The following is a 12651-nucleotide window of genomic DNA, read 5'->3' as shown; positions in this document are numbered from 1 at the left end:
TACGCAGGTGAATAAAAACGGGTGTTTCTCTAGACAAGCTGATCGTTTGAAGAGCATCATGCCTGTGAATATAGAAAATATCACTTTTATTGGCGTTTTGTGATAATTGTATGTATTCTTGGCTTTGCCACACAATATTCTAATGAGCTGAACTAACTAGCAGCCTTTCCCACACATTTCACACAGCTTTCGTTCTCGGTGCCTTGCGTGCCTTTCAGCACGAAGGGCTGCACTCCTCTCTGCTCAGCAGCAGGGCTTTTAAGAGAGATAAATACTCTCCCTTGTGGTGAATGCTGATTGTAGTTCGTGTTTCATCCTGCAGACCTGCAAACAGGTGCATCTAGAAACTGAGAGCCCTGAAAGTGAAGCTCCGTGCCTGGCCTTAGCATCAGAAATCTAGATGAAAGATTTAAGAACACCCCACCCCCTCCTGCATCTGCTGCAGAATTTAATCGGTAAGCTAAGAAATAAGGGGATGCAGTGTTCTGGCCCCAAAGCATATTACAAAGAAGTGACAAATTGTGTTCTCAAGGCTGAGAATTAGAACTACATTCAGACCTTCATGTCACCCACCCTCGGGCCCTGGTTTGTAACGTGTCTGCTGATCAAACAGCTCTGCCCCTTGTCCTTTCTTGGGGAGGTCTCATCTCTTCATAGGTGGGATACAAATCACTCCAACCAGCCCCTCCGCAATCTCATCCAGCTTGTGTCGGCACTCCTCTTGCAGCCGCTTCAGCTCCCTCTCCAGCGTGGCCTCCTTCATCCGCAGGTCACTGATCACCTCGCTGGCATGAACAGCACTGGAAATGGGCTCCTTCGATACTGAGCTGAGGCAACTTGTTTTCCTAGCACGCTTGTCTTTAAATACCAGCCGGCACGGACCGTGCATTCCACTCTTTTTACGAGCACAATGGTATTTAAGAGCTGATAGTTTTAGCTCGACAGCTTCTGTGATTGTCCTGACAGCCGCACAAAACTCCCTTTCATCGGGTAACGTGCTCTCTCTCGCTGCGATCTGGAGAGAGAAAACACAGTCAGGCGTATATGCAGAATACCTCACCCCAGACTCCACTGCAAAATGTCAAGGCCTGGAGCGCGCTGTGCTGGAAAGTCTCGGTCTCACGATCAAACGCAGCAAGCAGCAGCAGTGACTGAGCTCAGCCTGTGCTTTTAAGACTCAGAGACTGGCAGCTCGTCAAAGCCCTGGCTCCTCTGATGACTGGCAGATGGCAATTTCCTCTCCACCCCACTCGGCAGTTACCAAGCGTGGGTGGTTTGAGCCTGGGGTCCAATGAGATGTGTGTGAAAATATGCATGGCCCATTCCTCCGTTCACACCTGCACAAAGGATGTGTAAAACACTACTATTGTGACAGGGCAGTTGGTGATGCCGCTTTTGCACAAGTGTGATTGCACAAGGGGCAGGGTAGTAAGGAACCATGTCTGCAAAGAGCTGAGTCAAAGGAGGATTCTGGGTCCAATAGAGCATCGTACGAGAGAGGGCCGTGTGTGATACTACCTGTGCCGTAACTGACTGGTGAGACGATGATCCAGATTGGCCAGGGGCCAAACACACACATGCTACAGTGGGCCCAATCCTCTAATCATACACAAATGAGTAACTCAAATCAACAGCGTCAGTAACATTATGTGCATTAGTGTCAAGCAGGTGCTTGCAGCTAGGGACCCTTCAACTGCAGCTTCAGGCATCCTGGCACCTTGGGGTAAAGAAAGACTTTTGGGGAGATGCAGGCAGAGCGCGAATGCACCTGCTGTTTGCAACAGCTCCCCCAGATAGACAATGCATCACAAAACTAACAGCACTTCAGAGCCTGCTCGCACGCGAGAGAAAAACATGCAACAGCGTCACCCGGTGCCTCCAGGCACCCAGCGCAAATGGAACCTCCATCTCTTATGACCACAGTTTAGCGTTGCCACATTTGCTCCATTTGGCATGATTCCTAGAGTGTGTGTTTGGTGATGGGTGAAGAGAGCAGGCAACAGCCCACTGCTCCCCAAGGCTCAAGAGAAGATATTAATGCTCATGTCTAGAGGAATGAAATTAACTCCCATAATAGAAGAACTAAAGGACACCAAATGAAATTAATGGGTAGCAGGTTTAGAACTAATAAAAGAAAGTTCTTCTTTACACAGCACAGAGTCAACCTGTGGAACTCCTTGCCAGAGGAGGCTGTGAAGGCTAGGACTATAACAGAGTTTAAAAAAGAGCTAGATAAATTCATGGAGGTTAGGACCATTAAAGGCTATTAGCCAGGGGGTAGAAATGGTGTCCTTGGCCTCTGTTTGTCAGAGGCTGGAGAGAGATGGCAGGAGACAAACTGCTCGATCATTGTCTTCAGTCCACCCCCTCTGGGGCACCTGGCGCTGGCCACTGTGGGCAGACAGGGCACTGGGTTAGATGGACCTTTGGTCTGACCCAGTCCGGCCGTTCTTATGCTTACAGCTGCTACCCAGGACTTAGCAACAGCAAATAACAGAACTGTTCAAAGCTGGAGCAACATTCACCCAAGCACTCGATTCTCTTCCGGTGCCTAAATCAGCGAGTCGTTCAGTGTAAGGCATCTGGGTCAGCTGCTGAATTCTGTGCCGTCACAAGAGAGGCCCCGGCAGGTAGCGGGAGGGCAAAGAAAAGCACAGCACTCATGTGATGCACACAGCATCCCACCTCAAAGCCAGGATTTTTTTCTCCATCAGTGCCTAATCCAGTTTGACTCTCGCTCTCGGATAGTTGTAGTCCCTGCTCACTGTGTCTGGCATCCCTCAGAGCCCACCTGTGTTAGATTCTAACTTAATGTGCGTTAACCTAACAGACCAATCACACCTACTAGGGGCAGGTTTCCAGAAGAGTGACACTGCGGTTCAGTGGGCTAGACAGCACCACATTCTTTCAGTAGATTATTTCATTACCTTCGATTTAACAATGCTACTTCAATTTGCAAACACATCCATACGCTAGACAGACCCAGAGTACCCAGCGCTGCTAAACCGTGTGGATGTGAATAGCTACCGATAGGTTCATTAGCTCTCATGACAAACTGCTAACCAATTTGCTAATTGTCTTGCTGCAGTGTCAGTGTCCCGTTTTCCCCCAAGAGCACCCATATCTCAGCTCAATAGGCCATTAGAATAGAATGACCTTTGGAAGAGGCCACAAGCAAACGTTAAAAGCCGATCCCTCCCTAAAGGCAGTGGCCCCGCCAAAGCAGATGCACACATATGCAAAATATTTGAAAACAAGGCCATTTGATGGGAACCAGAGGCAACACATTTTCACACAATGTAGAATTCACTCTTGCCGGGGGATGCTGTGATGGCCAAAATTATAACTGGTTTAAAAAAAAAAAATGAGGTGAGTGGGGGGAGGACAGGTCCATCAATGGCTATTAGCCAAGATGGCAGGGAAGGTAAGAGCAACCCTAAACCTCTGAATGACAGAAGCTAGGAGGGGAGGACGGGGTAGAGTTCTCCAAAACTGCCCTGTTCCGCACACTCTCCCTGGGGCCACTGTTGGAGAGCGGACACAGGACCATGGTCTGACCCAGTATGGCCATTCCTGTGGCTCTCAAATTCTTATGCATGCTAATCCATCCATCCAATTGCTCTAGGTTTCTTTGTGGAAAGTCCCCCCACTTACATCATGTGTATTATAGATGGAACAAGAAACCTGTGAGAGTTTCCGGCAGGTTTCCCATTAAGGCAGCGTTTCCCAAACGATGGGCCATGGCCCGGTACCGGGCCGCGGGAAAAAAATAGCGGGCCTCAGTGTGGCTGCCAGGGTGTCCCGGGATCCCGGACTGTCCGTGAGCGCCAGGTTCCCCGAGCCCTCAGCCGGGCTGGGCGGATGCAGCCGTATGTTTCAGGCTCCCGGCAGAGGCATAGTGAGGGTTACCAAGTGAGCTCTTATTGCTGGCTGCGGGGGAGGAGGGTTTGGATATGGGCCGCAGGGAAGCAGGGTCGGGGCAGTGGAGGTGCTCGGGGGAGATAGGGAGGGAACCGGCCAGCGGAAGCAGGGCTGGCCAGGGGAGATCGCGGGGGAGGGAACTGGCTGGCGGGGGCAGTGAAGCTGGCTGGGGGAGATCGTGGGGCAGGGCTGGAGGGGGGGCGGGGGGGAGGAGCAGTGTGGCTGGCCAGGAGAGATTGCAGGGATGGAAACCAGCTCACAGGGGCAGTGAGGCTGGCTGGGGTAGACCGCGGGGCTGGCTGGGGAACTGGCTGGCGGAAGCAGGGCTGGCGGGGGCTGGAGGTCTGGCATGGGGAGATCGGGGCGGGAAGGGGGGAAAACCAGCTCGTGGGGGCAGCAGGGCTTGCCAGGAGAGAATTGGCTGGCCGGGACAGCCGGGCTGGCGGGGGGGGGGGAAAATCGGCCAGTGGTGAGCAGGACAGTTCAGGGGCACGCAGATCCTGAATACAAGTGTAAAAGCAGTGCCTTTTAAATATCCCCACGGCTGCCAGTGAGGTTTACAGGCTCTACAGTGTGTCAGAAAGCAGAGAACCTGGTGCACTCACCATCCGGAATGAGAATATGGATACAAAATTCCAAAGATGGTGTCGGCTTTCTGAAAATAAATGCACCCCTTTTCAATACACGATGTGGGGGTGCAGGGTTTTATTGGATTACAGTCCATTTTTCCAATCCATATTCCCTTAACTTGCTGGTCAGAATATTGTGGGTGGCCGTATCAAAAGCTTTGCTAAAGCTGGCTGTGCGGGCTTTGGAAGGACCAAAACCAACGTATCTGCAGATTCGTAATTTGTTTAATGAATATGCAAATATGCAAATGAATGTTACCGGTCCTCCGAAAGCTCATGAATGGATTTACTGGTCCCTGTGTCAAAAAGTTTGGGAACCCCTGCATTAAGGTATCACTACAAGGAAAGAGTTAACCCTCCACAGCCATCAGGATGTGTTGGTGTCAGCACCATTTCATTAACCGTAGCTAGGGATTCCCATATTTCTCATAAAAAGTGATGTGCATCGTGCTACATGTCCTTTGAACTAGACTGAGCAACCTTAACTATCACCTCACGTAGCGTTGGCAACAGACACATAAATATTTTAAATGAAAGAGCGGACAGGCCACTCAGCTGTGTTTTGTGGCCACTACAGGATTACTCCCGGAAGCACATTTTCTAGCATTTTGTCTAATCTTTTAAATATTCCCAGCAATGGAGCCTTGAAAACTGAATGTATCCCTCCCGTGATAAATTTAACATCCTCTAGTCCCTCTCCCACCCTGGGACTGGCTGAAATTCTAGCCCCCTTGCAGTCAATGGCAAAAGTCCCATTTGATTTCAACAAGGACTGCACCCAATGCACTTATAGCAAGCCTTTCAACTGATTGCTTTCAAGTGCTCTGCGGCTAATCAATCTATGCTCTCCGCACTCCTGCAAAGGGAGTGTTATTAGCCCCAGTTCTGATACGAGCAGTGGAAAGTTCCTTAGACCTCACAAAGTGCTTTATCAATGCAGAGCCTTTGGCTAAGTTGGTCCCAATGCTTGTTAAGGGGCTTGAACACAAAATGCTCCAGTAAAGAGGGACTTAGTCTTGTACCAAAACAAAAAAAAGTCAAAAAATCCCTCACCACACACACACACACGCACAGCCCAAAACACCAAACACGGATAAATCCCAGAACATATCTGTGCTAAAAGACTGAAGATCAATTTTCTAACACACATTTAGGAACAGAACTGAAAAAATAAAGAACTAATGTGCCATATGGTCACCCCAACTGCATGTGAATAAACAGTATGTGAAGTCTGTACACAGGGAACTTAACAGTACCAAACACTGAGGGGAAATGCTCCTATTACTTGTATAAACTGCAGTGCAAACCGGGCTATTTTGGAATGCTGGTCTGGCAGATACATGGTCTACACAGAACACTGGTTTTTCCTGCTCTTTACTAACCAGTTAACAACTGGTGTGGGTGACAGGACTTCTTGGACTATCTTGCTCACTCACCCGATTTCAAATGAGCAGAGGAATGTTTAATTTTGCAGCTATGATGCAGAGCTCACTATGACGACCCAGACAACACCACTAGTCTACCTACAACCAGGCAGGACAGCAAAGCTGCAACAAGAGTTCTGTCCATTCTGCCTTGGTAAAAGTCCTGGATGTTTCTTAGTAAAGCGGCCTGAACTCTACAGCAAGACCCCTACTTTCCAGGGCAGTGACAGTGAATTAAAAAAGGGAGCTGTGCAAAGAACGAAATACAAAAGCCAATGCAACCAGCACAGCACCGCCCATGTCATTTAGCACTGGGAGGGATTAGGACTGGAGTTTGGGCTTTCCACACTGAAGGTTTTGACAATGACTAGGGTAGCAAAGTCTATAGCCAATGAGTGGCAGAATGCACTAGTTACTGAGTAGAGATTTCACTGGGTAACAGGCATTAAAGTGAGTTAACTGACCTCAAAGTAGTTTGGCTGTTTGCACCTTACTCATTCAAGGCAATTTCAGCACCTCCTCCTGTATGCTTAGTTAATTGCTGCTGCTCAGGCTCTGAGTGTCTCCCATTAGTCAGCAAATCCTGAACGGAGAACAATCTCAGCAGACTGCTTCATATTAAAACACGTGTTTGAAAAGAGAAGTCATCAGAACCAGATGAGTGGCGCATCTTGTCCAGAATTCTGTATCCCAAAGCTCTGCCTTTCAGTTTAGATCTACCGGCTGCAACTGGAATTCATAGCATGCTATGCAGCGCAGTACGACAGCTGCTTGCATCCTCTCAGAATAAGGCGATAATCAGAGTTTCTACATTCCTAGAGCCCACGTCACCCCAAAGGAGTGTAGCATTTTAAAGAACCAGACAGAATACATCAGCCAACAGCAACATGCAACCACTTCTGGAATGGAGCAAAGCATGCACTGAACAACTCCAGTGAACACTGTACGAGGTTAGTGTAGGGGAAAAGGGATAGAATGGGTCATGAAGCATGTAAATACGTGAGAGGTATTCAAATCGGCAGGGGTTGATGAAATTCCTCCTCGGGTATTTAAGGAACTAGCTGAAGCCACCTTGGAACTGTTAGCGATTATCTTTGAGCACTCTTGGCGGGCAAGTAGGTCGCATGGGACCGGAGAAGGGCAAACATGGTGCCTATCTATAAAAAGAAGAACAAAGAGGACTTGGGAATTATAGAACAGCCAGCCAGGCTAACTTTGATACCTGGAAAGACATTGGAACAAATTATTAAACAACCAATTTGTAGGAACCTAGATGATAATAGGGTGGTAAGGAATAGCCAATATGGATTTGTCAGGAACAAATCATGCAAATCAACCTAATTTCCTTCTTTGACAGCGTTACTAGCATAATGACTAAGCAGAAACAGTGGCTGTGACACACACTGATTTACACACAGCCCCACACAACTTTCACATAAGCAAACTAGACAAGTGTGGACCCACTCAGAATACTTATCAGCCATATGCTGTCAGAGTGGGCAGACGTATCTGCTGGGCTCCTCAAGGGATCTGTCTTGGGTCCGTACTATTCAACAGGGAATAGGAGGAACAGTGTCCCAGCGTGGGATCCATAATTCATGAAGGATATTGATACACTGAAGAGATTCAGAGAAGAGCCGTGAGAATGATTACGGGATTAGTAAAGCTGCCTTACAGTGATATCCTCCAGGAGCGCCATCTACTTAGCTGAACAAAGAGAAAGTGAAGGGATGACTTGATTACAGCCTGTAAGTATCTACACAGGGAATATTTAATAATGGACCCTTCATCCTGGCAAAGAAAGGCCTGACATCGCAGTGTGTGGGAGCTGAAGTTAGACAGGAAATAAGGCTCCCGAACCTTTGGAACAAGGTATCGAGGCTCGTAACGGACTCTCTGTCTCTGACCATTTTTACAGCAGAAGAGGGTGTTTTTCTAAAAGCTCTGCTCTAGGAATTATTTGGGGCAGGTTTGTGCTACACACAAGGTCAGACTAGATGATGTCAACCATCCCATACAACCTTGGGATTTAAGAATCAACATGTATTGCGTTCCTCTGTCTCGTTTCAATGATTTTTAAACCCCCAAGCTAATTAAACTAATACTAAAATTCAACCAAGTCCGTTGGGACACTTTTCCAAGAGCTACTATTGTTCAGCCTAAACCTTGTCTTCTTAGCTGTAGCCCACGACACCTCTCTAACCCCTTGTACCACTCTCTCAGTAATTCCTGCCCTCCGGTGGGGTTGGGACTCTATGCTCTGATGGGCGGTTAGCTCAGGGGCAAACGCTGTTCCTAATCAGACTCTCTGGAGCGGAATTCTCTGAGCGTGGCTGGCAGGGAAGAGATGCTTCCACCCAATGTGCAAGGAGCCCTGCAGCAGGCAATTCAGAGAGTAGCTTTCCCAATAAGGATGCTTCTCCCTACTCCCACCGCAGAGTGATTAGCTTAGAACCCTAGAACACTAGAGCTGGGAGGGAGCTTGAGAGGCATTGAGTCCAGTCCCCTGCCCGCACAGCAGGACCAAGCACCATCCAGACCATCCCTGAAGGTGTCTGTCCGGCCTGCCCTTAAGTATCTCCAGGGATGGAGATTCCACAACCTCCCTGGGCAACTTAATCCAGTGCTTCCCCGCCCTGACAGGCAGGCTCTGAAGCATGAAGGTTTCGGGGCTTTGATCCTGTCAACACTTCTGCACGTGCTTCCCTTTATTACCACAAACAGGACTACTCATGCTGTAAAGTGGCGCACGTGCTTGTTTGCAGGGTCAGGGCCGTACAGACCTTCTAAAAATAATGTGACTTTCTAACCTAACCTTGGCTGGTCTCATTAGCCATAATAATACCTTTTATAAACAATCCTGATAAGCTCTTTTCCTCAAGGGCAGCCCATGGCAATGAGATGCAGCCAAATCATGGACTGTGCCATACTTTTATCATTCTGTAATTTGCTGCCTTTCGGTGAATGTCCCTTCGTTCTTGCTGCATTAGAGATGGTAACTAGGAGCACCCAATTGCCTCTAGACCATTCATTATTTTCTCGTTTCTGCTCTCAGTACAAACAATCCAAGTCTCCAGTCTCTCTTCCTAGCACTTGCTCAGACAAGCTGTACATTTAGCTCTTTCAATCTTCCCCAGAAATCAGCTCTTCTAGCCCCTTATTAGGTTTTGTTGCGCTTTTCTGAACTCCTTCATCTGTCTGCTTCTCACTGGTAACGAGGTGCCTAAAACTTAGGGTCTGATCCTGGAGGGTGCTGAAAGAGGCTGAGCTGACATGACCTTCATGCAGAAAATGGTTCCTTTTCAGCAACCCTCCATTCACTCTGCTTGTGCAGACAGGCACCACCCTACAACAATATTTAAATCACTTTCAATAATAAAGGGCCACAAATGGGACTCTTCCAGCTGCAGAACCATCTGAGCTCAGTCAGTAGTGTTCCACATGGGAATCCGAGTACTGCAGGCTGTAGCACCTTGCACTAGCTAAGGAAGAAGTAAAGCTGGAGCAGCAAGGCAGGTCTCTGAATGCCCATCACAGGGAAGGACGTGGATGGGGTGGCCGGAAGCGGTTCTATTCTGCAAGTGGATGGCTGCCAACTGAAGGAAGGTCTGTAAAACTGTAGCTAGTGTCACTTGTAAGGGAAGCTGGAGAGCTCTTGCAGAGGACTCACTCCCTTCATAGTTAAACTGCAGTCATTCCCAGGACTTGTGAAAAGTCTTAACTTCATGTTAATTAGCTGTAAGACAGGCACACGATCTTATAGGCTTATGCACCCGATTCTAGGTTATCGGCGCTCATAGAATTGTAGGGTTGATTGTTTTATTTCATGAAGCACAAAAGTATAAAACAAGCAGGGAAGTTCCCTCGGAAAACTCTCAACCTATTTTCTCCAAAAAAAGGTGATGCCAAGCTAATAAAAGCAAAAGACCCTGGTCCTAAACCTTCTCCCCCCTCACCCTCCTTGAGTCACCACTGATAATGACTGTCTTGGTCACCTAGAAACGTTTGCGTTTTGCATTCTAAAGGCTCACAAAGCTGCAGATTTCCTCTCCCTCAGTCCAACCCACCTGCCTTACGCCCTTTCACAAAAGAATCTGCACTGTTTCCTCAGGCCTACAGCGTGTCCTGGATTTCCCTAACCTAAATGCTCATTGATGGAGGAAAAATCTCACTAGACTGCGATCGAGATTTGACCACTGACCATTTCCAACATTTATTTGAAAAGCAAAATAAAAGCATCAGCCGAGGATAAACCTGAGCTGCCAGCAAAGGCAGATGAGAGATGTAATTATTTTCTCAAGGGCAGAATATCATCATCCACAATTGGCTTGTTAAGAGAGAAACTGGTTTTAATTTAAACAAAGGGATAAAATGGTTGATTAAAGCTCCATGCTGTCTGTTCAAGCAATAAAAACAAAATATAAAAAGATCTATTTTCCTCCCGTTCCCGTCATAGGGCTCAACTCAAAGCCCCACCAAACACTTTCTCTCTGCAGATTTTCAGCACTGCACAAATTCTTAAATAACTGTTTAACCAGTGATCTTACTAACACAAACTCCGAGCGCTAAATGAAAATGATCTGAAAGCAGAATATGCTTAGATTTAAGTTAGGGAGTGTTTGTGCAACTTTATCCAAATTCATGCTTTTATTTAACCTTCTGCACACACTCATTAATATTTATGAAGCATTCATGGTACCGTTTCAAGTTGCTTTTTTAAATACATTTTGGAACAGACATTGCTTATGATTTCCATGAACCAAACATTTTGTTATGCTTGCTTTCATATTTCTGTGATTAACATTTATGAATGTATTCAAATATGTAAAACTATCACTAAATCATGAACTATTTAATTGGTGTGTTGGTGCAGTTTGTTTTCCAAACTTGGCCAAGTTCAGGAAGATTCCCGGAGAATTACAGGCAGCACTGATCATTTGCTTTGTGCAGAAACTGTGGTTCTTCCAGATGCATTTCCCTGCATGTACTCCCCTTTGACTGGAGCAGTGTCCGATCCCAGGGTGTCGCAGGACTCCTCATGCTGGGAACTTCCCTGCTTGTTTTATACTTCATAGGTACCGGGCTCAGTTCAGTGACAAAGGCGCTCAGCCAGGGGTATTGTCAACAAGGCATAGGAGCTACAAGTACACCGGCACACCTGTTCCCACAACATTGGTACCCGTACAATCAGGACACCAGAGCTTGTCCTAACCCAGCACAAAGTTGCTCTCCTAGGACTTCTCCTTTTATACATTGATACAAACAAGTTATGTATTACACTCCAGATATTGTCAATAACCTCATTCATTATCCTGTCCATCAGCCTCTTCTCACATGGATCCGGGTGATCCTGCATCATCTCTTGGGAACATATGAAGTTACTTGAGAGTTCTATGGGGTTTTTGTACCATCCTCTGTGGTCAGGAACGTGCTTACTTGGTAATAAGTAATACCTAGTGTGCTTTTGCCAAGGTCAGACCTACTCTGGTGCAGAGTCTTTGGTTCATACTGTTAGTTATGCCTAAGGCTTTAGCAAGGCCTACACAGGTAAAACTCCTTCTGCTTGTGAGGAGACAGAACTATCTCCACCATGGTGAGTGAAGGGGAGGGGTGACCCCTGCTGCCGCCCCACACCAGGCCCCCCTCCCAGCAATCCTCCGGCTTGCATTGCTTGGGGGACAAGGCTTCAGCAAGGGGGGCTGGACGGGGTGGGGCGGAGCAAGGGCAGTTATAATGGAGTCAATAACCAACATTAATATTTATCTGCATTGTTTGCTAAGATGCTGGATACTGGCCGAGTCAGTAAAACATGTTGTGAATGCAGCTGAAAAATGATGTTTCAGTAAATCTGGGATGAGCTTTATTTAAAAGAAAAGAGCAAGAAACCCATTCCCGTGCGGGACTCGCTTTGCAGGGCTGTAACTCCTCTAGTGCTGCTTAGGGAGGGTGCAGCGTGCACTCATGGGGTCACAGTTAACACGCTCTACCTGGGCATAAGAGTAGAGAGGCTGTGCAGGGTTCCAGCGTGTGAGCCGTGAAAAGTCCTAGCTCTGGTTCTGTCACTGAATCTAAAAGGCTGGGGGGAGGGAGGCCCGAAAGAGTTGGCTTTCAAGCTTACTTGGAGGTCTTCTGAGAGGAGGGGCTCCCTTTCTCATTGGCCCCGCCGCTAAGAGGGTGACCCTCTGCTCTAGCTAGAGTACGGAGGGGCTTTGGCATGGCGCGGCCCTTCCACGCGGCGTGGAATGACACCTAGCGAGCGGCTCGTTTCAAATGCGTAAGCCAGAGACGCATACATTCTGTGCTAGTTGGCAGTCCTGGCAAAACTTGGGAGGCAGCTGTTTGTATAATTATCTGTTCCATTGGTGGCTGTAGCTCAGCTTTACAACTCTCCTAAAATGTCTTCGCAATTTACAGTGCAAATAATGCCCCCATCAACATTAGCTTTGGAGCATCCCTTTAATTTATTCCCCATTAATTCCCAGGCCTAAATTTATTACTACTTCTGTACATTAATATTTGCTGGAAAGCAATAGCTACATCAACATTCCCTTAGCCATCATCTTTATCATCAAGCCCGGAGAGTTTTCTTCTTCATACACGTCCTAAACCACGTTTTGTGGCTTGTGTGGCTTTGTTTCACTGGGAAACTAGAGCACACTGCACTCGCGTGAGGCCCA

General features: G+C 47.5%; 1 protein-coding gene across 3 annotated transcripts in view; it reads right to left on the bottom strand.

Annotated features, from left to right (window-relative positions):
- TEDC1 (tubulin epsilon and delta complex 1) overlaps window positions 1-12651 on the bottom strand; it is an 83562-nt gene that overhangs the window by 8796 nt on the left and 62115 nt on the right. For 2 of the 3 annotated variants that reach the window (XM_075937082.2, XM_075937083.2), the window contains one exon: window positions 70-1015. The exons of the other annotated variant lie outside the window; for it this stretch is intronic. In XM_075937082.2, the coding sequence (XP_075793197.2) occupies window positions 644-1015 (372 nt within the window). In that variant the 3' untranslated portion in view covers window positions 70-643. Of the gene's footprint in view, window positions 1-69; window positions 1016-12651 lie in introns of those variants that run through there. 3 annotated transcript variants of the gene reach the window in all.

This window comes from Pelodiscus sinensis, chromosome 9, assembly GCF_052426305.1.
Source record: "Pelodiscus sinensis isolate ZL-2025 chromosome 9, ASM5242630v1, whole genome shotgun sequence".
Lineage (NCBI taxonomy): Eukaryota > Metazoa > Chordata > Testudines > Trionychidae > Pelodiscus > Pelodiscus sinensis.
Note: the sequence above shows the minus strand (reverse complement) of the source record. Positions and strands in the feature narration are given on the sequence as shown.